General features: G+C 51.3%; 9 protein-coding genes across 9 annotated transcripts; 3 read left to right on the forward strand and 6 right to left on the reverse strand.

Moving 5' to 3' along the window:
* The first annotated feature begins 96 nt into the window (after positions 1 to 96).
* CONPUDRAFT_84402 (SURF4-domain-containing protein) lies at positions 97 to 1,532 on the forward strand. Its single transcript, XM_007774462.1, has 4 exons — positions 97 to 459; positions 520 to 816; positions 891 to 1,156; positions 1,218 to 1,532. Exons 1-4 carry the CDS (start codon positions 146 to 148, stop codon positions 1,295 to 1,297), a joined length of 957 nt encoding a protein of 318 aa, XP_007772652.1. The 5' UTR covers positions 97 to 145; the 3' UTR covers positions 1,298 to 1,532.
* Positions 1,533 to 2,157: 625 nt separating this feature from the next.
* On the forward strand, positions 2,158 to 5,121 carry CONPUDRAFT_157505 (uncharacterized protein; the record flags this gene model as incomplete). Its single annotated transcript, XM_007774463.1, has 5 exons — positions 2,158 to 2,502; positions 2,572 to 3,270; positions 3,311 to 3,639; positions 3,715 to 4,475; positions 4,547 to 5,121. The coding sequence occupies 5 exons, from the start codon at positions 2,158 to 2,160 to the stop codon at positions 5,119 to 5,121; spliced, it is 2,709 nt and encodes a 902-aa protein (XP_007772653.1).
* Positions 5,122 to 5,219: 98 nt separating this feature from the next.
* Positions 5,220 to 5,867, reverse strand: CONPUDRAFT_92448 (uncharacterized protein; the record flags this gene model as incomplete). The annotated part of the gene is made up of 3 exons (XM_007774464.1): positions 5,220 to 5,323; positions 5,378 to 5,615; positions 5,733 to 5,867. 3 exons carry the CDS (start codon positions 5,865 to 5,867, stop codon positions 5,220 to 5,222), a joined length of 477 nt encoding a protein of 158 aa, XP_007772654.1.
* An 835-nt stretch (positions 5,868 to 6,702) lies between these two features.
* CONPUDRAFT_157507 (uncharacterized protein) lies at positions 6,703 to 8,875 on the forward strand (the record flags this gene model as incomplete). The annotated part of the gene is made up of 6 exons (XM_007774465.1): positions 6,703 to 6,968; positions 7,834 to 7,984; positions 8,033 to 8,194; positions 8,245 to 8,403; positions 8,496 to 8,635; positions 8,692 to 8,875. The coding sequence occupies 6 exons, from the start codon at positions 6,703 to 6,705 to the stop codon at positions 8,873 to 8,875; spliced, it is 1,062 nt and encodes a 353-aa protein (XP_007772655.1).
* A 643-nt stretch (positions 8,876 to 9,518) lies between these two features.
* Positions 9,519 to 10,463, reverse strand: CONPUDRAFT_157508 (uncharacterized protein; the record flags this gene model as incomplete). Its single annotated transcript, XM_007774466.1, has 2 exons — positions 9,519 to 9,816; positions 10,294 to 10,463. 2 exons carry the CDS (start codon positions 10,461 to 10,463, stop codon positions 9,519 to 9,521), a joined length of 468 nt encoding a protein of 155 aa, XP_007772656.1.
* A 1,252-nt stretch (positions 10,464 to 11,715) lies between these two features.
* Positions 11,716 to 11,946, reverse strand: CONPUDRAFT_22575 (uncharacterized protein; the record flags this gene model as incomplete). Its single annotated transcript, XM_007774159.1, has 1 exon — positions 11,716 to 11,946. A coding segment is annotated over one exon (231 nt), but the record flags the coding sequence as incomplete, so codon positions are not given.
* Positions 11,947 to 16,888: 4,942 nt separating this feature from the next.
* CONPUDRAFT_62723 (ATP GTP binding protein) lies at positions 16,889 to 17,854 on the reverse strand (the record flags this gene model as incomplete). The annotated part of the gene is made up of 1 exon (XM_007774203.1): positions 16,889 to 17,854. The coding sequence occupies one exon, from the start codon at positions 17,852 to 17,854 to the stop codon at positions 16,889 to 16,891; it is 966 nt and encodes a 321-aa protein (XP_007772393.1).
* A 1,353-nt stretch (positions 17,855 to 19,207) lies between these two features.
* CONPUDRAFT_84409 (FabD lysophospholipase-like protein) lies at positions 19,208 to 20,761 on the reverse strand (the record flags this gene model as incomplete). Its single annotated transcript, XM_007774467.1, has 6 exons — positions 20,716 to 20,761; positions 20,648 to 20,694; positions 20,445 to 20,583; positions 19,975 to 20,191; positions 19,345 to 19,806; positions 19,208 to 19,321 (listed from the first exon to the last, which is right to left on the reverse strand). Exons 2-6 carry the CDS (start codon positions 20,688 to 20,690, stop codon positions 19,208 to 19,210), a joined length of 975 nt encoding a protein of 324 aa, XP_007772657.1. The 5' UTR covers positions 20,691 to 20,694; positions 20,716 to 20,761.
* Positions 20,762 to 22,562: 1,801 nt separating this feature from the next.
* CONPUDRAFT_92449 (amidase signature enzyme) lies at positions 22,563 to 24,588 on the reverse strand (the record flags this gene model as incomplete). Its single annotated transcript, XM_007774468.1, has 6 exons — positions 22,563 to 22,820; positions 22,934 to 23,393; positions 23,448 to 23,535; positions 23,587 to 23,662; positions 23,712 to 24,504; positions 24,557 to 24,588. The coding sequence occupies 6 exons, from the start codon at positions 24,586 to 24,588 to the stop codon at positions 22,563 to 22,565; spliced, it is 1,707 nt and encodes a 568-aa protein (XP_007772658.1).
* Positions 24,589 to 25,019: the final 431 nt, after the last annotated feature.

Consider the following 25,019-nt stretch of genomic DNA (forward strand, 5'->3'; position numbering starts at 1 on the left):
TAACATTCCCACGGCCTCCAACCGCCACGTCCTCATTTTATTTCGCCGTCCTTTGCATTTCACGTTTTTCGTTTCGCTCCGTCGAGGAGCTCACCTTTTTCTTTCTCTCTCCACGACGACGTCCACGCCGCTCGCAACGTCGACCATGACATCCCGCATCAACATCGCACGCCCACCTCCAGGCGGCGCCCAGTCCTCGTACGCCGCCCCCGCGAGCGACCCGTATGGCCTCGCCAACTCGCGCCCCTCCCCAGGCTTCCGCGCTGCACCCAACCCGGACGACCCCCTCGCAAAGCTCAGGGCGTTTGGCGACTCGGTCGACGACGCCATCAACACCTACACACAGCCCCTTCGTCCGCACCTCCCCGCCATCGGGCGCTTCTTGATTGTCGTGACGTTCTACGAGGACGCGCTCAGGATTCTGACCCAGTGGAGCGACCAGCTGTGGTATCTCCAGACGTGAGCTCTCTTCCCCTTTCTATAGACGAGACGAAGAGGAGGATACTGATGCACGCGTAGACACCGCCATTTCTACTGGGGCATCTCGCACCTCTTCCTGCTCTTCAACGTCCTCGTCATGCTCGCCGCCTCGTCTGCCATCGTTGCCCGCCGCTTCCCCGAGGCAGCCTGCGCTGGTCTTTTTGCCGTCGTCGTCATCCAGGGTTTCGGCTACGGTCTCATATTCGACCTCACTTTCTTCCTCCGCAACCTCTCCGTTATTGGCGGCCTCGTCATGGTCTTTTCAGAGACGATGGTCACCCAGCGCAAGAGCTTCGCCGGCCTGCCGAACATCTCGGAAACTGACCGCAAGAAGTAGTACGTGTCACTCATCCCCTCTTTCTCCACCCCTCCTATTCGTATCCCTGCGCTTGTACTGACGCCTTCGGCAGCTTCCTCCTTGCCGGTCGCGTGCTGCTCATCTTCCTCTTCATCGGCTTCATGTTCCAGGGCACCTGGTCCATCTCCCGCGTCTTCATGTCCCTGATTGGGCTCGCCGCGTGCGTCATGGTCGCCATCGGCTTCAAGGCCAAGTGGGCCGGCACGTTCCTCGTCATTGTGCTCTCCATCCTCAACGTGTTCGCCAACAACTGGTGGTCCGTCCACTCGGCGCACCCGCAGCGCGACTTTTTGAAGTACGATTTCTTCCAGACGCTTTGTGAGTGCTTTGTGCTGTGGCTGTGTTTAGGGGACGTGTTGACGTGTTTGTTCTATGATAGCTATTGTGGGCGGTCTGATCCTCGTTGTGAACATGGGACCTGGAGGTCTCTCGGTCGACGAGAAGAAGAAGAACTACTAAGCGGGCATCTAGGCTTGCTGGGCGTTAGCAAAAGCCAGAAAAACAAGCGCGGAGGTGCATCTGTGGAGTGCAGGGGGTGGTGTGATGATAAAGAGCGGACGACGTCTGGATTGATTATGCATATAACGTATCCGTCGACACGAATTTGGGTTTCTTTTCTAGACACTACTAGTATCGGTACCTGCATACATTTTGAGAGCGAGCGAGGAGGGGTGGGTAATGAGTTATTTATGAATGTGATCAATACTTTTCATTGTTCTTTGGTGGTGTTCCGATGGGAAAATGTGTGGGCCGACGACATGTCTTGATTTGGAGTGTCCGAGGAGACATACTGCGTATGGAAGGTTGACGTTACGCACAAATTTGCTCCTCGAGCTCGCCGACGTTCACGTTGATCACGCACGGCTTGGGGCGTCTGTGCTATTCCTCTTCCACCACTCTCATCTGCTTTCTCATATATTGACGAGGAGACGTTGGACTGATCGTACCGACGCTGGTCTCCGATCGAGGATTCGCTGGGATCACTGCACGCCGCAGGACTATCTACTTTGCCTTTGGACCTTCCTACACCATCCCACCGGCCTAGCAGGGACTCTCTGAACACTGGTTAATATCTCCCGACTCTATAACTATAGTCGCCTTTCAATCAAGTGCAGCAGTGCTATTCGTCACACCCTCACCGACGTATCCGAGACAAGACCGTTCTGATCCCTGAAGCTCAACCCCGACGTAATCCTCCCACCCAAAAGACCCTTGTCACAAGTCTACGTCGATCATCTCACACATAAACGCTTCCTCGTTCGCCTCTACGTCCCTCTGCCTCAAGAAACGCACGTCAACGCTAACCACTAAGCATCAGCATGGCCGACGTCAAAGTCTACACCGTCAACGGCGACACCACCGGCTCCGCGTCCTCCATCCCTGACTGGCTCACCCAAAAGACATCCCGCCCCTCCACATCCTCATCATCAAAACCCAAAAGAGGAAAGAAATCGCGGCGCGTGGACCGCGAGGCCGTCGAGGGCAAGCTCGAGCTCATCCAGGGGTTCGAGTTCCCCGCGGCGGCCGTGCGCCTGAAGACGACGCGGGCGGGGCACCATGTTGTCGCGACGGGGGCGTATAAGCCGCAGGTGCGGGTGTGGGATCTGGATGAGCTGGGCATGAAGTTTGAGAGGCATTGTGAGGCTGAGAATGTGGATTTTGAGGTGCGCTTTCCTACTTTTTTTCCTCTGATAATACCTCGGATGAAGATGGTCGCTGACTAACTCGAACAGATTCTCTCGGACGACTGGACGAAGCTTCTGCTGCTGCAGAACGACCGCACCGTCGAGCTGCACGCACAGGGCGGCCTGCACCACCGTACGCGCATCCCGCGCTTCGGCCGCGCCGTCGCATACCACGCGTCCTCCGCCGACGCGCTCTTCGCCACCTCGGGCTCCGAAATATACAGGCTCAACCTCGCACAGGGCCGCTTCCTCGCGCCCTTCTCCCTCTCCCCCTCCCCCTCCTCCTCCCCGCCCAACTCAAACTCCGCACCAAACGCACCACCAAACGACGACGACGACCTCGAAGGCGTCGACGCGCTCTCCGTGAACCCCGCACACGGGCTCATCGCCGCCGGCGCACGCACGCTCTCGGGCGCCCCCGTCGTATCCTTCGTCGACCCGCGCGCGCGCGCGCCCGTCGGCCGCCTGGCGATCGCGTCGGGCGCGGCGGCGACGCGCGACGCGTGGGACGGGGTGACGGCGCTCGCGGCGCGGCATGATGGGTTGTCGTATGCGCTTGGGACGGGCAGCGGGCATGTGCTGGTGTATGATGTGCGTATGGCGCGTGCGCAGGCGAGGAAGGACCAGGGGTACGGGTTGCCGATAAGGCGGGTGGAGTGGATCGATAAGCAGGGGCCGGGGGCGGACGGGGAGGCGCTGGTGATGAGTGCGGATAGGAAGGTCGTGAAGGTGTGGGAGCGGGGGAATGTGAGTTTGCTGAGTTTGTCTGGTCTGTTTGTTGGCTCAGCTGCTGATTGCCTTTGCTTTCCTCGTGATGCGTTGTTTGTCTGGTTCTGCATTTACATCTACATCCGCATCCGCATACATGCAGCCGGCCAAGAACCTCTTCTCGATCACGCCAGGCACGGACCTGAACGACATCACGCACGTGCGCGGCTCTGGCCTGCTGCTGACCGCACACGAGGGGCCAGGCATGGGCGCGTTCTACGTGCCCGCGCTGGGCCCTGCGCCACGGTGGGCACGGTTCCTGGAGAACATCACGGAGGAGATGGAGGGCGCGGGCGCGCGGAGCGTGTACGAGGACTACAAGTTTGTCGAGCGGAGCGAGCTCAAGACGTGCGTATTTTTCCTCCTTCTTCCATCCCCCTTCGCCGGTAGAGCGATTTCAGTAATGCTGACGATGGGTTGTAGTCTGGGCCTGGAGCACCTCGTCGGCACACCGGCGCTGAAGCCGTACATGCACGGCTACTTCCTCGCGCTCGAGCTGTACGACACCGCGCGGCTGATCGCGAACCCGTTCGTGTACGCGGAGCACCGCGAGAAGCTCGTGCGCCAGCGCATGGACAAGCTCGCGGAGAGCCGCATCCGCGCGCCCAAGGCCGGCTCTGCCGCCGCCGCCGCCGCGGGTGTGAAGGTGAACAAGGCGCTTGCGGAGAAGATTACGAGGGATGCGGAGAGGGAGCAGAAAAAGCGGGAGAAGGAAAGGGAAAGGGCGAGGAGGAGACGCGAGAGGGAGGAGGGGGAGAAGGAGAAGATGAATGTGGATGGGGAAGAGAAAGAGGACCAGAGCGGGTCCGAAGACGAAGAGGGTGGCGAGCCCGACGAGGAAGAGGAGGAAGAGGAGGAAGAAGAAGAAAAGGAGGGAGAGGAGACGCGCCCGACGCTGCTCAGCGACCCGCGGTTCAAGGCGCTGTTCGAGAATCCCGCGTTCACGGTCGACGAGGAGAGCCGCGAGTACGCGCTCTTGAACCCATCGCAGGCTGCGCAACGGCGTTCTGGCGCTGGCGCTGCTACGAATGTGGACAGCAGAGGCGCCAAAGGGCGGACGCGCACGGCCGTGGAGAGCGAGGAAAGCGAGGTGGAAGGCCTGGGCGATCTTACGGAGAGCAGCAACAGCGACGAAGAAAAGGCGAGCGATGGAGACGCGAGCGACGATAGTAGCGATGCTGGCGGTGCGTTTCCTCAATTGTTATCTTTCCTGACAGCACCTTAATTCTATTTACTCAATTCTCTTATCACGCAGACCTCATGTCTTTCAACCCGCGCGCGCGAGCCCCAGTCGATCGCTCATCAAACCAACAAACCGGAATCCAAAACCAGGGCAGCGCGTTCGCGCCGTACGCCCGCTCAGGACAATCAAAAGCAAGGGCAGGACCTGCACAGCGCACACCGCGCGTCGACATGGTCCCGCTCGTCGCGTCCACCGAGGCCAACGGGCGTGGTGGACGCGGCGGGGACCGCACGGACACCTTTGGTGCGCGGCGGACAGGTAAAAGCTATGCGCAGCAAAACGGTAAAGGCAAAGGCCGTGCCCGTCCCGACGCAGATGGGTGGGGAGGCGGGGGCAGAGAGATGGAGACGTCGTGGGTGCCGTCTGCGTCTGGTGCAGACGGCGATGGGCTCTATGACGATGGACCTGGAGGCAAGAACAAGGGCGGTAGGAAGCCGGGTGCGCGCAAGGGCGTGGAGTTCATGGGCGCATCGATGGAGCGTGGTGGCGGGGAGGACGAGGACGGGGATAAGGGCCGTGGTGGGAGGACGCAGCGGAGGAAGGGGATGCGGAGTGGGAGTCGGAATGTGTTTAGGAAACTTGGGTAGCGTCTTGAGTGGTTGTGCTCTTGATTATGTTTTCATGAGCCTAGCATGTCAAAGGCAAAAACATAACGTTCGTCAGTGAACAAAAGTAGCGATTACATTCATGTCCCGTCGCCCTCGAGGCGCGCAAGCTGATCCACCAAATCATCCATCACGTCCCTGCTCTTCCCTCTCCCGTGTCCTGGCCCTGCTCCCGATCCTGTTTCTGACCCTGCGCTCGCACCAGCAGCATACCCGTCCTCCTCCGCCTTCAACATGCCTGTACGCGTCGGCACGAGCGCCGCACCCGCGTGCCCCTCCCAGCCCGGTGCAACGCGGCGCAGCTCTTCCCTGCGTCTTCGCTCGCGCTCGTCCTCTGCCGCTTTCCGCCGTCGCTCGCGGTCTTCAGCTCGAGCGTCGAGGAGCGCTTGGCGCCGGGCGGCGTGCACGGCGAGCGTGGAGCGGCGGTTGGACTCGAGGGTGAGGATGTGTGGTTCGAGAGTGTAGGGGTAGACGAACTGCGCGTATGAGTGCGGGTATTATTATTTGTGTGATTGTTCGGTCAGCGGATGTCGGGGCGAAGGCATGTTGTGGTGAGTGAGTACGAAGGACGGGAAAGAGTACAAGTGACGCACGTAATTGAGCACCGTGTCAGGGAGTGGGTGGATGTCTTCTGGAAGCTCGATGCGGGGTGGGACGCGGAGGGCTGGGGACTGGATGAGGGGGGCGGAGACGGCGTCGCGGTAGGGCGATTTGGATGTGCTCGCCATCGTTGACGTCGAGGACCAAGATCAGTTAATTATTGATTTATTATTTACTGCTGAGTTTAGGCCCTGCAAATTAGCGTTTTACTCTGTCATCCGAATCTCCGAAAGCGCTCTGAACTGAAATAACTTGAAGCCAGTGTCTTGGCCATTGACTTGCTTCTTGTCCCCAGCAGTCCTAGACCAACTGTGGCAGGGAGTCAGAGTCACAGACTCGACAACATGGCACATATCCAAGGGGTAGTATATATTTAAAAGATTTGAATGTGGGTTAAGAAATAATTTACAGCTAGTTGCCAATGTAATGACACCTGGGCTGAAAGTAGGAAATTGCGAGACATGGCAGACCTGTCCGATCTGAGCTGCCAGAGTGCGGCTGTGAGTTCCGAGCCCCGGTGCTCTGTGCTTGTGACGCAAGGAGTACCTGTACACCTACACATCCCTCAAAAACTCTTCATCCCAAGCATAGCCCCCGTTTTTGACGCCAAAACCTTGAGAATTCTCGGACTCAACTCGGACTGGAGCCACTGGAAACCTCCCCAAGTCCACCCCCTCTGAGCCCTCAACCATCTAGGAAGGCCAACTATGCTCGGCCATCTGACTTGGAGGATGACATGGACGACAAAGCTTCCAAGGATGAGGAAATAGCAGATCTGGCTCCAACTTGGGGAAAAGGGAAGCGAAAGTGTACAGGTATTTGACTAGGTTACATCTCATCAGTGCCTGACTGTATATACACAAAGCTGACAATGAGGGGCCAATCACCGAGATTGAGGTCCTCCTTGATATCACCCCTGTAACCGAGATGAGCAAGCCCAAAACCAAGTGACGCATCAAAAAGATGACCTTCCATTTTGCTCTTGATGAGCCGTGGGACATGATGAAGGCTCAGATCCTCTCACGAGTCACTAAAGTGGGCAGTGAGAACAAGAAAGTCCCTCCATTTGAATGCTGTGATGTCTTTTTCAGTGTAAAAGATTTTGGGAAGACTACTAAGCTCTCTTTGACCAACAAAGCTGGCTTCAAGACCTTGAAAGATCATGCCGCCAAACTCCCTCAGGGCAAGGCCCAGGTCCAACTCTTTGTTGATGAGCACGAGGAGGATAAGTAGGCCGATGGGCAACCAATGGGGTAGAAAAGGGGAACTACTGTACTTTTTCGACCAAAAGTTCGCGAGGTGGCATGGGAATATGACTACCAAATACAGCGTGTCCCGCTTTTTAGTTCGCTGGTGTTGGTGGTGCGGGACATAAGTTCGGTTCGAGTTTTTTTAATAGGAAAATGAGTGGGTGGTGGATATCATCGCCTCATTCTGTGCGCTATGGTGTATTAATGAGCTGCTGGGATGACTGTATTGGTTGTCCACAAGTGAAATATTGATGCCCATTTAGCCCCTATTTACAACATGTCCCTCATTTTAGTTTGTGGGCTCTACTGAAGCGGGACAAACCGACCAAAAGTTCGCGGTGCTGGTCCGAATGGGACACGGGACGAACTTTTGGTCGAAAAAGTACAGTATAATGGGGCAAAGGGGGGAAACAGGTGAGTTTTAGGCTTTATTAGATCACTATATGTGCTTGTTTATGGTCTTCCAGGTTAGAGTGGTGCCAGCAGTAAGGCTAGCAAGCAAGCTAGCAAGGTTCTTCCAGTGAACAAGCGGAAGAGCAACTTCATCAAGCAGCTCAAGGAGAAGTACTACTGCTGTCTTGCATCTTCAGTCTGCTCTAGCACCCATTGTTTTTTAAGCTTACTGGTGGCAAGCATCTCCCCCTCAACTTCAATCGCCTCGAATGCTGGGCCTATGACCATCATCACGCCACACCTCTCTCCCTTCCCCCTCGGATCCCTTGGACAATGAGGACCACAACAATGACGATGATGGAAGTAACAGGATCCCTCCATTGCATCTTCATCCGCTGGGTGGCGAGCTCAAGATCAGCAACTATGACAAGCCAGTTTAAATACTCTTCAGGCTTGCCACAGCCCACTTTTGTGCCACTGCTATTACACAAGGTGTCTGGGCTGACAACCTCAAGTGCACGCGCTGGGCTAAGAACAGCTGGGTATTCGCGCGGCAGGCGCGTAATTCAAGGATTACGTGGGGTGAAGATATTATCACCCTTGTAAGCTGCTTCATTCCCCAAAATTACTATATTCACTATTTCCCGCAGATGAAACGTCACATCTCCACTACGACTTCATGGGTCAAGTCAGTTGTTTCACACCTAGTGGATAGCCAGTACGGGTTCAAGGCTTCGACAAAGCCTCACGTGCACCTGGCCAACAAGCATCTCGCTCAATGCCTTCTTGACAATTTTGGCATGTGCTACATGGTAAGTAACATGTCGCTCTTTATATGAGTAGAGCTCATGCAATGTGCCAGAACCTTGACGCTGACAAACGCGACAGCCTGTACAAGCACCCCGTCATCCAGATGACATTGAACAGCGCCTGGTTCTCAGGTATCGGGGACCTGGGGCCTTGCTTCTCAAATCTATTCAGGCCCCTTCCCATCCCGGCAATTTCACTCCTCTTAGCTGCGGTACGTCATTACATACTTGTCCTCCGTTACTACTAATCTGTTCATAGATTGAGTGCCGCATTGATGAGTGAAACATTGATGGCTCACGTAAGGACATTGATTTCGACAGGGACGACTATACCGACGTGCTTGACAAGCACATCAATAACTTGCAGAAGTTCAACGATATTTGTAAGGCTGCTAACTCGGATTTGTTTGATGCCATCCGTACTGACCTTCTTGACACTGCCCAGTAGGTAGTTTCTCATCCATGATGGTTATCGGTAGTCTAACCAATCTTATCTCCAGAGCTCACGCGAATGCCAAACTGGAGGATGAAGAGGATGGCGAGAATGGAGGCCCGCCTCCTGCTCGTAAAATGTTGGCTGACTCTGTATTTCTTGGAGCCATCAACCGGTACCGTAGTAGGTCGAGGGCTTCGAGTGACGCTACTAGTGGCCCTGCCACTGAGTGCGAAGATGAGGATGAATAGGTTCTGCTGTCTTTTATTCATAGTACTAGTTACTTGTGTAGCTAGTGCTCTCAAATGCAGGCTTGTTGTTCTATTTGACCTGGGCATTAGTGTTGACTGTCGGTGACAATTTTTGTAAATGAGTGGAAATCTCTTATAATTTTGCAGCTAATTACCGCGAGGATGCTTTGTTGGTGTGTACAATTCAACATTATTTAGTCATAATTTGCAGGCACCTCACTGTAATTGATGATAATAATGCGGGGGTAAAGTCATCGTAAAATCCATAGAATTACACTATATAAGAGTAATTCCAGCTCCATGTTTTTCCTGATGTACCGACAAGAGGGACAACAACAAGCTGGGGTGGGTGAAGAACAACAACTGCATGTGCGTGTGCACTGCAGTGCCACCGCTGCACGATGTGGTGGGAAAAACTCACGCATGAGGTTGCACAGGCCCTTGGTGATGCGGTGGAGAGATTGGAGCAATGTTTCTTGGTGGCGGTCAAGGTTGAGTTGCGGGAGCTGCAGACATGAGTTGAACGATCAGAATCTTTTAAAAGATGAAGGCGCAGAAGTTCCTGAGGATACTCACTGGCATGTCTTCTTGCCCGATGAAGAGGGCAACGGAAGACTTGATCTGTTGCTTGCTGGTGCCAATCCTATGCAAGCGCAAACACGCAGCCCTTGACGTTGTCCAGGCCCTTGGTGTGGAACTTGGATATGGGCTGGCAGGGGCACACGTTGTCCAGGTCGTTTGGGTTGATGATGGACTTGACCAAATCTGGCGCACTTGTATCGTGGAAGGACATTGCCGCTTTGTTGTATGCAATCTTGGTGGTGACATTCTGCCCCGTGGGAAGCTTGTAGACTGGCGCTGAAACCCCTTGTGGTCCATTGTTGTTGTTGGATCCTGAGTGAGGTTGCTTGCAAGGGTTTGCCGGTGCAGCGGTGAAGGACCTGGGGTGTTGTTTGGAGATTGCTGATGGCAGTGGTAGAGTGGTGGGAAGCTGGAAGCACGGATGACTGGGTTGGCAACTGGTTGTCGGAGTGGACGGTCTGGGCATGCTGACAGAGGTTGTTGAGGCGAGAAAATTGCTTGCTGCAGTGGCAGGTAAAGGGACACTCTCAATGGTGTTTGTTGACACCACCAATAGCAGCAGTGGGGAGGATGGCCGAACCACGTCTCGAGACAGCTGGAGAGGCTGGCGTAGGCAATGTGCCACCACGTGAGCCAGCCACCAAGGACAACAGAGACAAACACGATGGTGTCTTTGAAGCATGGGCAGTCGTCCATGGGCTGTGGGTGGAAGTGCACCATGAAGAGACAGGCGGGGATGGTTGTGAGTGGGGCTGTATACGCCATCCAAGTCAGCCAGTCACCCGTTCCAATCCATCTGGAACTCACTGCTCCAGAACCCGCTCACCAGCCACTACTCCAGTGTGGACTTGACACCCTCATAGGCTGCCCAGACCGCCGCGCCCATCATGACACCCGCGGCGCAGTCCGTCGCGCTGTGCATGGCAGTGTACATGCAGCCAAGGACAATGCTGAACATGTACACGGCGAGGACAGTGCACGCGAGCCAGTACCTGGCGGGAGTCATTGTGGACGTGGGCACTGTGTAGGTGGTGGATCATAGATCCGAAGCCTGGTGATGGCGTGGCTGACGGGAAGGTGTGGTTGGCGTCTGCATCTTCAGCAAGGTGGCCTGTGAGCTGAATGGGCAGGGGTGACTGGGGAGGTGATCACGGCTGGAGGCAAGGGTGGTTTGGCGGGCAGAGAGGCAGATGAGAGGTGGGCAAAGTGGTCGGGTGGGTGGGCAATTGCGGTGTGGGTGCTTACATAATCAATGTGTGTTCAGTTCACGCTGCGCATGTGTCCCCACTTTCTCAACAAATAGGTACTATGTTTTCTATCTGTATACTACACTATGTCAGACACTTACAGTATATTACAGAGACGAGGTTTACACATGTAGACTAGAGATATCCTGCATGAATATAGTAGCCATGCGCATCCAAGGGAGTAATGATATCTAAAACTCCAAAAAGGTTGTAGAGGAGTCCATCACCAGGCTGTGGCCTGTCATAGTAGTGCTGGTGTCATCACATAAAGTGCTTGATTCTGGAGAACGCCTCCTCAATAGGGTTGAGGTTGGGCAAGTAAGGAGGGAGATATTTGATATGGACACCTAGGAAGTAGATAATGAAACAGGATGATGACTATCAATGTCAAAAATACCTCTTGCTAACCCTAACTTGGACAAACAACGCATTATTTATTGCATTTGTTTTTGACATGGCCAGGCTTTGGCCTTATTTATTACATAAGCAGGCACGTGACCAGGCACGTGATGGGTCTGGACCATGACATCATATGATGCAAGGATCACGCAATATGGTGTGCTTGTATTACTAAGTACTTGTATTCCTAATTAGGCAGGAGCCCTACCTTTAGTTACATGGTCTGTGCGCAGCTGCCCAGTAGTATATAAGACTGCAATCAATGACCCAGAACTCCAAGAGAGTTCTTTTGGGATTTCCCCTTAACTCAATTTGTAAACCTAAGTCTCAAGTCCTCTTGTCGAGGCATCTACTTCTGCCCAAGCCCCATCTAGGGTTAGGGTTAGTCTTTCTCATCACCACCTCTTCCTGTTCACATGTGCAGTGACTCCCCTAGTTAAGGGTCGCTCACAATCAAGGCTGAACCACTCACTGAAACGCTCTGCAAGCTCTATAATCTCCTCACCATGATGGATCCTTGCATTGTCAAGCACAAGAACATTGATACCAGGGTCTGGATGCCACGTACACTGAGAAAGCTTTACAAACACTAATCAATTCCAAGATCAAGCTTGGATTATAGGATAAACTCACCACCCCATTCTCTAGAAAGTCCAGGAACATGTTGCAGTTCATAGAACCCTCAACAACTGTTCCCGCAGATATACCTTCAAGGGTGAGCAGTGCAGTGACTGTAAAGCGCCGACCACGGACAAAAACTTGGCCTGATTCAGCCCTTGTGCCTGCCTCTGACCAGCCATATTGGCGGAAGATGGTTTGCTCATCCTTGGAAATTTTGTCAATGAAGCCAATAGAGTGGGAATAATACTGAGCAATCCTTGAAATAAAGTCTCCCTGCGCATACTCGCTTTGCTCCTTGGCAATCTGTTTGAGTTTCTTGTTGGTTACACCAGCACGTACAAGCTTGCGGAAGATAGTTGTGAAATGAACAGAGGTAAATCTGTTGTGCATGAGAAGGGACTGTAGCTCATTGAGGAATCATTTGGGCTGGGCTTTGATGATGTCAAGGAGATACTTGTGATCTTCTCAATTGAGTTTGTGAGAACAACCACAATGGATTGACCTAAGGCCAACAACATCTCCTGTATCGTGCCAGAGCTTGAGGGCACAAAAGAATGTGCTTTGAGACAGGTCCAAGTAGCGCAAGATGCCTCCAAGGCCCAACAAGCGTCCCTGTTGAAGCCTTATCACAGCTACTTTGATGTTGGGGGAGATACAATGATTGCCCATAGTGTATGGGTACAGAGAAAGTGTAGCTACACTACTCTAGAGGTCGCGAGTCAGCGCGGAGGACCGGAAATGGGTACGGACTGGTGGCCAATATAATTTTTGGCATTCACAGTGGTGTCATTATCTATGCAAATAGCTGTAAGTGCTTCACAGTCAACCCTCCTCCCTCCCCTATCCCCAGTAGGCTAATCTACATCAACAAGATCTGGAACCATCCAAAAAAGGTAAATCACATCTTATCACCAGCTACCCTCTCCTCCTCTCATTGTTCCCCCACATTGGCAGTTTGCAACAAGCTGCACATGCTCAACATAAAGCACAATATATGTAATATATTACAGCACTTTGCATATGAATGTGGAAGGCTGGATGGAGAGATGGCAGTGCAAACTGGGGCTGGTTCAGGACCACTGGCACCAGGTGGGTGTTGCGATCACTCACAACAGCATGACACATCATGACCATTTACGAATACTTTTCTTTTTATGATCATGTAACCCGGCTTTGGCTATTACCATTACCGGTCACATGCTCCTATTCTAGAACATTCCAGAACATTCCATATGACATCATACATGAATCATCAAACACATCATACATGACATCATACATACGTCACTCCTTAACCATAAGTAGTAGTACACAGCACAGCATGGTCTGTGCGCACACTGTCATTACCATAGTAGGTAGACTGTTTGGCTTGGCCAAGCATCCTGTACTTGTATATAAACTACGCCCCAAGACTCTAAGTGAGTCCCTGTGGGAATACCTTTCAAAGCTACACCTAGTCTTGCCATGTCGGCGAGCAGTCACCTCTCCATCCCTCTCGTTGTTGTCCTGTACAGGGCCTCATTGTCTACCTTGTTGTAGGTTCTTGCGTGTGGTTGGTTCTTGGGGCTCGCGCCTTGAGAGTCGCTCACAGTGGGCAGACGATGCAGAGGTTCTGCCTGAGTTGCTGTGCTTGCATGGCCAAATGTGGCAGTATTGCTTGGGGCCCTCACTTGGCTGCCTTGGCGGGGCCGTTACACATCAGAGGTTTTTCCACATTTTTTTGCAAACCGCTGTAGTGTACATGCTAATTAACCCTTGCATGCTTACTTGGCCTATGATTCGCATCCTGGCCAGTCTCACATTTCCATTTGCCTGGTGGTCTGTCAATGGTAATGCATCTGAGGTGGACAGTCTGGTGTCACAAAATCTCAGATCCATTTGTAAATACCAAGGTATGTCTTATTCATAATTATCCTAATTGCTGGTGTTCACAATTTCCTTGTAAACTTGACATACAGGACGTGCAGGACATGTCAATGCTGAATGTCAACAAGATTCTCAATGACAACATGGCTCACAGTCTCTTGCCACCTGACTGGCCTTCATTCAACCAGGAGCTCCCCATTGTCAACAATAAGCTTGCCTTTTTCAAGGAAGAGCCTTTTGACATCTTGCTCTCCAAGGTAGAGCAGGAAGAGCTTGATGAGCAGAAAGTTTCAGTACAAATCCCTTGCTATGTTCCTTCTAACAAGCTAAATTGAGTCACCATGGAGTATTTAGTAAGTAGTACAGAAGACTCTTTCGAACACTTTACTGATCAAGTTCAGCATCAGAATCAGGAGAATCTATACCCTATCTCCAAACCAACTCCTGAGCCCCTGCATGTACCATCTCTGGCACCACAGAGTGAGGTAAGTATTGTAAATCACGTTTACGTAAGCGTCTCGAAACTACGTACTGTACAGCACATCAGCCACAGTATATAATCTGTGTACTTCGCTATGTTAATCTTTACGTGATTGCCCTTCGGGCTACTCTCCTGCCCGGGACAAACCGCGCTTGTACTGTGTCGGCAAGCCCCAGCGACTCGAATTCCAACAGTAAGTCTTCCTATTCCCCCTCTTACTCCTCATTCTCCTCCTATCAAACTTCCTACTCTACAAGAAATGTTTCCATCACTCCAGCCCCCTTCATACACTTCAGGAATCAGATCTGACATGTGTAAAACAGGAATCCTTCAATCTGGACTTGAACCTCCATTCTACTTGTCCACTTCTGTTGGACTATGATGTTGGCAATGACTCCATCTGGGCCCCTCGGACCTGCAGTTGCTCACCAAAATATTCCCCAACTGGAACTATGGCCAATCCATCTGGATTAAGAGGTGCAACATTGGCATCTCATGCCATGTCTGCGGTCAGGAGGGCCATACCCAGTGGGAGTGCAAGGACGTCCTCTGAGAGGGTGAGTGCCAATGCTTTGGTCCTGGTCATCCTCCTCAACTTTGCCTAGCACAAGCGTGTCAGAACTCCCCTGTCTGGAGAAGATCAGCAATGTTGACACAGATTTTATGAGCTCAGGTATCGCCAATTACAGCGACAGAACACCATCACGGATCTTGACACATTATAGACCAGCAGGTATGTGATCTCATCAAAAGTCTTATTAGACCTATGGTTGAAGTTGATGCTAGGACTGAGTCTTAAGGAATGTTGAGAACTGTAGGCAGTTCTCAGCTTAGTAAGGTACTGTTACAATCCGTATATTTTACTTTGTATTCTTGGGACATCTACTAGTATCAGCAACTGGACACTTCTAGTAGATTCAATTCTTTTATCTTTTTCCTTAGTAACATCTTGGATTCCTTATGAATCCTAACAACTTGATTGTGAACCACAAGTCCTTGCAACTTGTTCTCTTTATTAGCATTTGTATTACAATTAGTAACAATATGAATCCTGCTGATTCATATTACTTCTATCTCAGTCAGCGGCTGACTGATTTCTTAGCAATCACTGTAAGACCCTGATGAATCACAGTGTCATTGCAACTTAGTAAGTAATTAGTAGAAAGGTATATAAACCCTATATATATGTACAAGGCCTGAAAGCCTCAGACTAGTTCTACCTCTATTACTACAGACATTTGTTCTCACTCTAAGATCATAGCCAAGGGCTATCAATAGTAAGACATCACAAAAGATAAGATAGTATAACCTAAGAGATCAATTCTCTTTGAACCTCAAAATTGGGTAAAACCATGCTCCAGTGCACGGCAAAGCCTGTTACCACAGATTTTTTTCAAAGCAGCCAATGAATTAATGAGGTATAAGTATCAAACCATGGCACTCAGGCTCTCTACAGCCATGTACTGTGGGTGAGGTATATTTTCCATAACTTTGGATGTGAGTTGAGTTTGAAGTCATAGCATACAATGTTCACCAGCCACTTTGGTGGTGCAGCCACCAACAGAACACATACATCATAGCAAAGAAGGCTGCATAAACTAAAATTTAAATACAAGGACCATGATATTTCCATACTGAATCTACTATCTTACGTGTACCTATGAATTAAAACCTAGACAGCTGTTGAGAACTGAAGATGTCACACGCAGGTGTGAAATTAATATCAATCAAAGCTGATTTCTTCTGCATGCACGTTCAAAAGTTGACATGGCAAAATGTCACTAAGATACACTCATCAAGAACATTAATGGGTTGCGCAAAAGTCATCTGGGTGTGCAGGTCACCTTCTGAAGCATTGTCATCTGTTGAAGCTGCAAGCAAGAGACAGCTCACCACATCAATGACTTGCAGGGTAGTGTTGTTATGCAGGGTGTTTGTGGATAAATCAATAGTATTGTCATACAAAATGGCACTGCCAGCAATATCCCAATCCTCAAGTATGTTGCAAGATTGCTTGATATGATACTTTGAAGGAGGGATGGGTCCTCAGCCACAGAGGCTGCAGTCCCATTAACAAAAGCCAACATGGTGGTTGAGGACAAGAGATAGGGAAATGAGAGTATATGCTGCAGATGGTGTTCAGTAGTTGTTCAGTACTTGCGAGCGCGAAGACACCATAACAAGAGAAATGTCTTGGAAATGTCTTACAAAACAAGACCAGAGGCTGTACCATGTTAGGTCACATGACCTCATTCAATTTCTCAACCAACCAGCCATATGTTGTGCCGTTAGCAAGCCCCTCTAACCCAGTTACTTCTAGCAGTAACAAGAATATGCCAGGTGTATTATCAGATTTTTGTCTGAACATTGTAATAGTAATCTACAAGGTTCCAAACTCTAACAACACCTTAACTGATGAAAGGCATGGATACAGATCCAATTTTGGCTTGATCCTAGTCTTATGGATATCCGTTGCTGATCACTGCTTGTACCTCCCCAATATGTTTGATACATGTGCATGTCTACTTTAAAGCATATCAATAAACATTCCTGCTGATCTACTGCTTGCCCTTCCCCTTACAGCTGGTGGCATGTACTTGAAGTTCAAATTGTGGTGTACTCAAAGCTTTATACTATCCAGTGCAATTACTACTACTGAATTTTGGCAAGTAAGCATTGCTTTCAATAATACAAATGGAATACTCTAATGTACAAAATATAATCTGGCACCTATCATCCACAACACCTTTTCCCACTTGTGTTACATGTTGCATCCTCAGATGTTGTAAGCCTGTTGATACATGAGAATGAATGTGATTAGATTACTGAATGGCTTACATCATTAACTGCTTTGGGTGCAGACCCTTCCTCTACCCCCTTCCAAGAATTGATCCACTCCTGAGTATTAATTGTGTCTGGATGATTGTGGCCCAATGCCTTTGTTTGCAGGTTGCCTGCTTGAACCATGAGGTCAATGGCTGCATCAATATCTCCCTTGGCATACCAAATTGTTGCCAGTATCTTCATGGAGTTTAATGTGTCTGGATGCTTAGAGTCCAATATTTTTCTTCTCATATCCAAAGCTGTTTTCCCAAGCTCTTCTGCTTGGTCATATTTTCCCTGCTGCCAGAATGTGAGTGCCAGGTTGGCCATGGCAAGTAATGTGTTAGGGTGCTCAGTGCCCAATATCTTTTTGCTTCTATCTAGCACCTGTACTTGCAATTCTTCTGCCTGGTCATGTTTTTTCTGCAGCCAAAATATGGATGACAAATTGGCCATGGCAGTCAATGTGTCAGGGTGCTCAGTGCCCAATATCCTTTTCCTTTCCGCTAGCACCTGTGCACCTAGCTCTTCTGTTTGGTCATATTTTCCTTGGTGCCAAAATATGACTGTCAGGTTGGCCATGGCAAGTAATGTGTAAGGGTGCTCAGTGCCCAATATCCTTTTGCTCCTATCTAGCACCTGTGCTAGCAGCTCTTTTGCCTGGTCATATTTTCCCTGGAGCAAGAATGTTCCTGCAAGATTGGCCATAGCAGCCAATGTGTCAGGGTGCTCAGTGCCCAATATTCTTTTCCTTTCCTCTAGCACCTGTGCACCTAGCTCTTCTGCTTGGTCATATTTCCCCTGCCGCCAAAATGTGAGTGCCAGGCTGGCCATGGCAGTCAATGTGTCAGGGTGTTTAGTGCCCAATATCCTTTGGCTTCCCTCTAGCACCTGTATTTCCAGCTCTTCTGCCTGAGCATATTTTCCCTGCTGCCAGAATGTGGCTGCCAGATGGATCATACTAGTCAAGGTTCTTTGATTTTCTGTGCCAAAATGGTGCACATTCTCATTATAAACAAGGGCTCTTAGCCCCTCTTCATCACTCCACATTCCCATGTGTCTATACACCTCAGCCCACTCAGTTGCTACAGCAACAGGAATAGTGCCCTGGTGTGCATGTTTGATATGCAAATAGAGCTCTCTTTTCAGAGCATAGCTTTCTGTACTCACATCATATGGAGTTGCCATTGCTAGCAGATTTTGTACAGCTGACAAAATCCCAGAATCATTTTGAAGCTCCATCACCCATTGATGGATGAGGGGATGAATGCTATATGATCCACTGTAGTGGATAAGAGAGTATTGCAGAAGTTCCTGCACCACTTCATGGAACCTGAAAGAGTCCCAGTTGTCATTGCTATCAGAAAATAAACTCAAGAGTGAGGGCCTGATTTTCCAATCTTTGTTATCAAATGCCCTTTTGAACAGCTCTTCTGTAATATCACTGTGATTCAAATGGGCACAATGCATCAACAGTGTCTGGGTATCTGAGTTTAGCCTGTCAAAGCTGATTTTCCATGTAGCATAGACAGTAGAATCGTAGCTTTCAAGCCATTGATTTGGTTTCTGGGAGAGGATTCTGGCTTTATGCTCCTTGAACAGCAATAGATATCCATCTGCAGAGCTTTGTGTAGATGAAATATACGCTCCCGCATGAGCAATTGCCAGAGCAAAGCAACCAAGCTCCTATAAAGATATTGAGCATTCGTGATTTCCTCCTGTATTACTCTACTTACCTCAACAATCTCCAATCCCACCTGCTCACCAACACTATGGTGGCTTGCATGCATCAAAAGCTCAAGTGCATCTGCCTTTGACATGCCATACACATGGCTAGAGGCTTGTACACCGGTACTGAGAGCAACACAAGACTGATTTCTTGTTGTCACAAGAACATTCCCATGTGCACATTTGGGGATGTATGCTCCCAGATTAAAGTCAGGGTCATCTGCATTATCCAACAGTAGCAGCCAATTGGATTCTTGGCCTCTGAACCAACTCAGGGCATCACCCCATGCTTTTCCAGCATTCTTGACAATGGCGATAGCAGTAAGATCAGTCTCCAATGACTGAGTTGAAGAAGCATCAATCATGAAACCTTCTGAGAATCTGACAGAAAATTGTCAGAAGTCTATATCACATATATAATCAATATCCACTCACTCAACATCTTTGTTGGATTGGCAGTCATGAATGAATTTGTATGCAATCTGGGTTTTCCCTGCCCCACCAGGGCCATGAAGCACAAAGATGTGCTGTTGAATAGCACTCTCAATTGGATTGGCAAAATATCCCTTCATCTGGGTCAAAATATCACTCCTGCCAGTGAAATTGGCTGAAGGAGGAGGGATAGCCTTGATCATGCCAGCACTCTTTGGCTGGGCAGGCATATGAGCCACCGAGGACATCTGAATTTGCCCAACACCACTGAGCAATACCCCGACACACACATCAACTCGAGAATCAACATCCCCAATCTGCATATACTGTGCAGTGTGGGCAGCAACAGCACTCTGCCTGTCCCATGCATCCCATGATATACTCTGCATGCCATGCATCACATTGAACCGGAAGTACAACTCCGGGTAGTGGAGGAAATGCTTCTCCATCTCCTCTGACACCCTCTCACAATCTGCAGCAACATCACGGAGGACATCAAGCAGGTCGGAAGGCAAGAACTTTCTACCACGGACACCATCCACAGGTACACCAATGGTCTGTGCACGACCAGTCCCAATGCTGACCACAGCCCCGAGGCTACGGGTTGGGTACACAGATGCAGCTTCATCAAGCAGCACGCGGCAGGGATTGTTCGAGCCCATGCCCGCATCAACATATTCGTGGTTAACCACTCCATCAGAGATGGTGATGGGCTTGTAATGCCCAGGATGAGCCGTCGTAGCACGAGCAGCCTCTCACATCATACAATTGGGTCCCACATTCCTCGACACCTGGTAGGTACGAAGAAGAGAGGGCCTACCCGGAGTCACATTCTCCTTGTAGCTGGTGCACACGAACCTAAGATGAAGTCGAGGCTTAGTAACGGTGACATGACGTACTGAAGAAAGGTGGACATACACTTTACACTCGGCATCTTCAACCATGCGAGCATCCTTATTGCCATCGCAGTAGGCACCGACAACCCCGCGCATTTTCTCCTTGAGCGCCTCCGCCTTGAACATCTCCTCGCCCCGACGCTTCCGCCCGTCGACGTACACGGCCTTGATGAACCCGTCGTACTCCTTGATTGCATCGTCGACCGACATGCGAAGGCGACCGAGCATGAGGGCGATGATCCTGTGATACGAAAAGATGTCAGCGATGAGTGATCAAAACAATCGTAAGCGATAGACGACGGTGAGGAGGAGGGATGATGGTGAGGTGGGATGATGGTGAGGAAGGGGCATGAGGGTGAGCGAGAGGCATGAAGGTGAGCGAAGCGGATGAGGTTAAGGGAGGCGGATGAAGGCGAGGAAGGGGTGTGAGGGCGAGGGAGGGGGACGAGGGCGAGGAAGGGGTAGAGGGCGAGGAAGGGAGACGAGGTACTTACCCGCCAGTGCCAGTACCGCCGATCATGTCAAAGTACGCGTGAGGGGCCGGAGTCGAAGAGAGACGCTCCTCGGCCTCGATACGTCGCATCATCTTGCGAATGATAAGCAACGCGGACATGCCGCAGATACCGCCTCCATCTACGACGAGAAGGGTTGATCGCAATGAGCGCCGGCGACAGAGAGATAGAGGGACGATACGCACCGATGGAGAGCAGCCTCAGCGATTTAGTCTCTTTTTCTGCCATAGTAGATTTGGTAGTGAATCGGAAGTTCGAAGGTTTGGTCGGTTAAGCTGAGAGTTGCAGATGAAAGCTCGAGAGATTCCCCCTGGTGGTGGAACGAAAGAGAGAGGGAAAGGGGCCTCGTTCCCACAGGACGAGCTTATAACACTCGTCGGGCGTCTGTTCGCGATCTGGGGTGAGCGATACGGAGACCAACGCGGCAGGTCAGCTTACCTAGTTGCAGGCGCCTCCCTATTTATAGCGGATGGTCGTGTCGACAAGGCCTTCAGTACAAAGCGCTGGTTGACGAACGCGCGCGAGCGGCGACGCGGCCGTGTTGGCGAAGGTAGTTTGTCGATGTATTCATGCTGAGCGCTGAGACTTGACTTGTTGAGTGTGCTTAGTTTCGTAGCAGTAGATGAGCGAAGGCGACGGGGGCTGCGAGGTCAATGGTGCGACTGAGATACTGCACTGGCAATCATCAGAAGAGAGACGCACGCACCCCAATAGACCCCAATTATCTCATTCAGAGTGTGCCGTCAGAAGGCTATGATGATAAGGACCGCAAGTAGCTCAAGGAATGCCTCGTGTTGAACATGGGGGGAAAGAGGACCATATCGATCCTTAGTTTGAACCTTGAGCTTGATACATGCGGACTTCCGCGACGAGCAGACGGCAAGAGAGGAACGACTCCAAGCGCTCGTTCAATCTCCGACTGTTGTCCATGCTCTGGGCATTAGTAAGCATGGGAATGCATTCTTATGGCCCCGAGCATTTCGAAGCATAATAATGAAAGGCTGAAACGATTATAATGCATTGATATGAGCCCCTATCTCATGGGAAAAGCTCTCCAAAAGTGTACAGGCCGCATGACGACCATCATCCGGCTGCTTTAGTCGCTACTATTGCTTGTTTTATTTCGAGCTACTTTACTTACTTTGCTACTAATCTATTACACTTTTTACTTACTACTGATTGAACTCGCTACTGTACTCTATTGCTTATGTTACTACTTGTTACCAGGTACTCTATGATATATTACTGATCTGCTGGCGTCAGAGTGGATCGAACTCGGGACTTAGGGAAATTTCGCGACAAAATCATCGTTGTGCAGAGCATAGTTCACGCTAGGCTACGAAGCCTTAGATACGTCAATCTATGTACTTCCTTATATATGGCTGCTCCCCAGCACGAAAACACACTACCATTGTGTTTGAACCCCTTCCGTGCAGTACTTACACAGTAACTAATTGAGAGCTGTTGCGAAAACATAATTGCAGTTTGCAACTTTGTATCAACAACAGCAAAAACGCGTTGAGCATCTGCATGATGATGAATATTGCGCGCGTGAGAATAACTAACAGCGGGATAATAATAGTTTTGACCTCATGATATTCGCATAATAATCGCTTGGGCCGCATTATCAAGCATTCTAAGCGAGCCGAGCCCATGATCTTCACGCTCGTGGGATAAAGATCAGGGCTGGTCCTGATAATGGCCATTCCCATAGAGTCTCGGCCATAATCATGCGCATAATTAACACGGTCCATTATAAACCCCTCGCAGCTTTTTCCGACATGGTCAACGCTTTGCACTTCGATACGATATCAATGGCAGTAAACTATTTATTCAGTCCTCGTCCATGGTGCCCTCAGTGCCTCTGGCTTTCACGACTACTGACCCTTTATCTAGCTCTCGCATTTTTTCAAACCCGGACAGACAATGGTGGACTTGTCGAACCACCTCAATCTCCAAAACGCTGTCGCATGCTTTGGTATCGCCCAGCTTTGCAATATCGTAGAGCACCTATGAACAAAAACATAAATCCAAGAACCGGTATACATAGACTCGACCCCAAAGCTCTCTGAGCCTAGCAATCGAACCGCGACAAGGGTATCACAGCGGAATCCCCTCATACGCCAATCCCTCCTTCCTCAACAACCCCTCAATCAGCTTCATCCCCTCCAACACGCGCTCCTCCTCGAGCCGCCTCCCGACAACCTGCACGCCGACCGGCAGGCCCGACATCGCCCTCGCGTCGTAGTACTTGTAGTAGTTCCGCTCGATCGCGTTGCGCGCGCGGAACTTGGGCGAGAGCGCGTCCTCAGACGCGCGGACGTGCGTGATGGGCAAGACGCCCGCCGTATAATCGAGCTGTGGATGACGGGCAGAGTGTATCAGCACCCAGCCGCAAAAATCACGCAGAAAGGAGAGAAAGAAAGATACGGAAAGGGAGAAAGCATCAGAATAAAGAAAATCACGCTCACCAAGTTAAACAAAAACGTATACCCGCTCGCCTTCCACCCATGCCTCATCCCCCCATGCGGCAGCGCCGGCAACGCATTCGGCACCGTCAACACAAAATCCACCCCCTCCCCCTCCCCTCCCACCCCACCCGCGCCCGTCTCGACCTGCACCCCGCGCCACACCTTGAACCACGCCGCGCGATAGCTCTCCCGCGCCGCAATCAGCGCATAATACTCCTGCACCGTCTTCTCGTAGAACGTCTCGATCAACCCCGCGTACACGGCATCGCGCATGATGTACCGGTAGAACGCGGCGTACAGACGCATGACGACGCGCGGGAGGCGCAGCGCGCGGAAGGCGGGCACCATGCCTGGGTCGTTGGACTCGCCCGTGCGGAACGGGGCCGAGGTGGTGCGACCGCCGTCGGCGAGGAGGAGCTGCGAGGCGAGTTTGAGGCCTTCGTACGGGCTTGGCGGGTTTCTGTGGGGTAAGTGTTAGTTGAGTAGTGCGCATATATGCATCGGGGTTACGGACAGGGTGACAATTTGGTGGCCGTATTTCTCAAGGACGGATGTGACAGTCTTGAGAGCACGGAGACAGGCTGGGCTAGGAGTGACCACGCCTACAGCCAAAGTCAGTTCTGTATTGAATGTATGCGAGGGATTAGACATACCGTCATCCCACATGACGCCGAAACGTAGAGGTCGATCCACAGGTAGCTTAATCTCCCTCCACGGAATATTCAACACCTACGCTCGATGTCAGCTAAGTGGCACTCTCGAGATAAGGGCACTTTACCGAATGATCATACTCCCAAGGCTTCATCTGGAACACCGCCCTCCAGAACGTCTCCAGATCTTCCAACGTCTTCGTCATCGGGCTATACGTAGCGGGGACACCCTCCTGCCCGGGCATCGTACTCACTCCACCAGTCTTCAAGAACCGATGCATGCTCGACTTGATGGTATACACGCCCGCGTAGTGCGCAGGCGCCCTAACACTCCCCGCCACATCCGTCCCAATCCCCAACCTAGACCCACCAAGCGCCAACAGCGCACTCTCCCCTCCCGACGACCCACCAGGCCCATACCCCTTCTTATGCGGATTCTCCGTCCTCCCAAACACATCGTTCGACGCCTCAAACGACAGCGCCGTCGTCGGCATATTCGTCTTCACGAACGGCACAGCGCCCGCGTCCCTCAGCAGCCTGAACAGCGCCGCATCCTGGCTCGCCGGCCTGTGCGCGTACGCCGAGTACCCGATCGTCGCGTCCCACCCTCTGACGGAGACCATGTCCTTGATGGAGACGGGCATGCCGGCGAGCGGACCGGAGCGCGTGGCGCTGCGGGACCAGTCCTCGGCGCGACCGATGAGGATCTCGGTGAAGCAGTTGGTCTGGGCATGTGCCTGGAGGGCCTTCTTGGCGTAGGCGAGGAATACGGTGTGCGGGGCGAGGTCGGAGGTCTGCACGCGGGCGACGATGGCGGAGACGGGTTGGGAGAGGATGTGGATGTCTGCTGGGGTGAGGGGCTCGTGGAAGGCGGGTGGGAGGTCGGCTATCGCTTTGGTGCGCTGTTGCTGCTTTTCACGACTGGTAGAGGATGATCAATACTTGGATAATGGTGAGAGGGCGGTGTGCGTACCATGCTCGTCTGTGAGCAAGATAAGAGAACATCTTGGAGGGTAAGACTGGGTAGTTGACCTAGCCAGGTCGTCTCTCGCTGTGAGTCAAGACGAGGGAGCGAGGGAGTTCCACGCGATATGCAGCAGGGATGGGATCCATTGGCCGTCCATTGGGCAGCAGTTATAGCCTCACCAGCAGGCGATAAAGGTGAGAACGGAAGCTGCATATCATGTCACGCGCCTCAGCAGTCCACGATGTGACGTCACTGTCTGTGACTTTTATGTCGCGGCGAGCCTTTGCTTTTGTCGCTCCTGACCACGACGAGTGAGCGCGTAGACCGTGATGCGTGTCTTATCACCTTCGCGCTCTTGTAGACACACGCATGTACCTCTTTGGCGATGGCTGTGGTCTCATTGTCGACTTCAATGCGTGAGAATTACTGATGGGGCTCGACCAGCGGCTAGACTTGTCTTGAATTGTCA

The sequence above is a fragment of the Coniophora puteana genome, assembly GCF_000271625.1.
Source record: "Coniophora puteana RWD-64-598 SS2 unplaced genomic scaffold CONPUscaffold_12, whole genome shotgun sequence".
Classification (NCBI taxonomy): domain Eukaryota; kingdom Fungi; phylum Basidiomycota; class Agaricomycetes; order Boletales; family Coniophoraceae; genus Coniophora; species Coniophora puteana.

Excerpts from the sequence above, each read along its gene's own strand:
- CONPUDRAFT_84402 (XM_007774462.1), top strand. The coding sequence starts at position 146 with ATGACATCCCGCATCAACATCGCACGCCCACCTCCAGGCGGCGCCCAG. Across the intron at positions 460-519 it reads CAGCTGTGGTATCTCCAGAC|ACACCGCCATTTCTACTGGG; the intron begins GTGAGCTCTCTT and ends ATGCACGCGTAG. Across the intron at positions 1,157-1,217 it reads CGATTTCTTCCAGACGCTTT|CTATTGTGGGCGGTCTGATC; the intron begins GTGAGTGCTTTG and ends GTTCTATGATAG.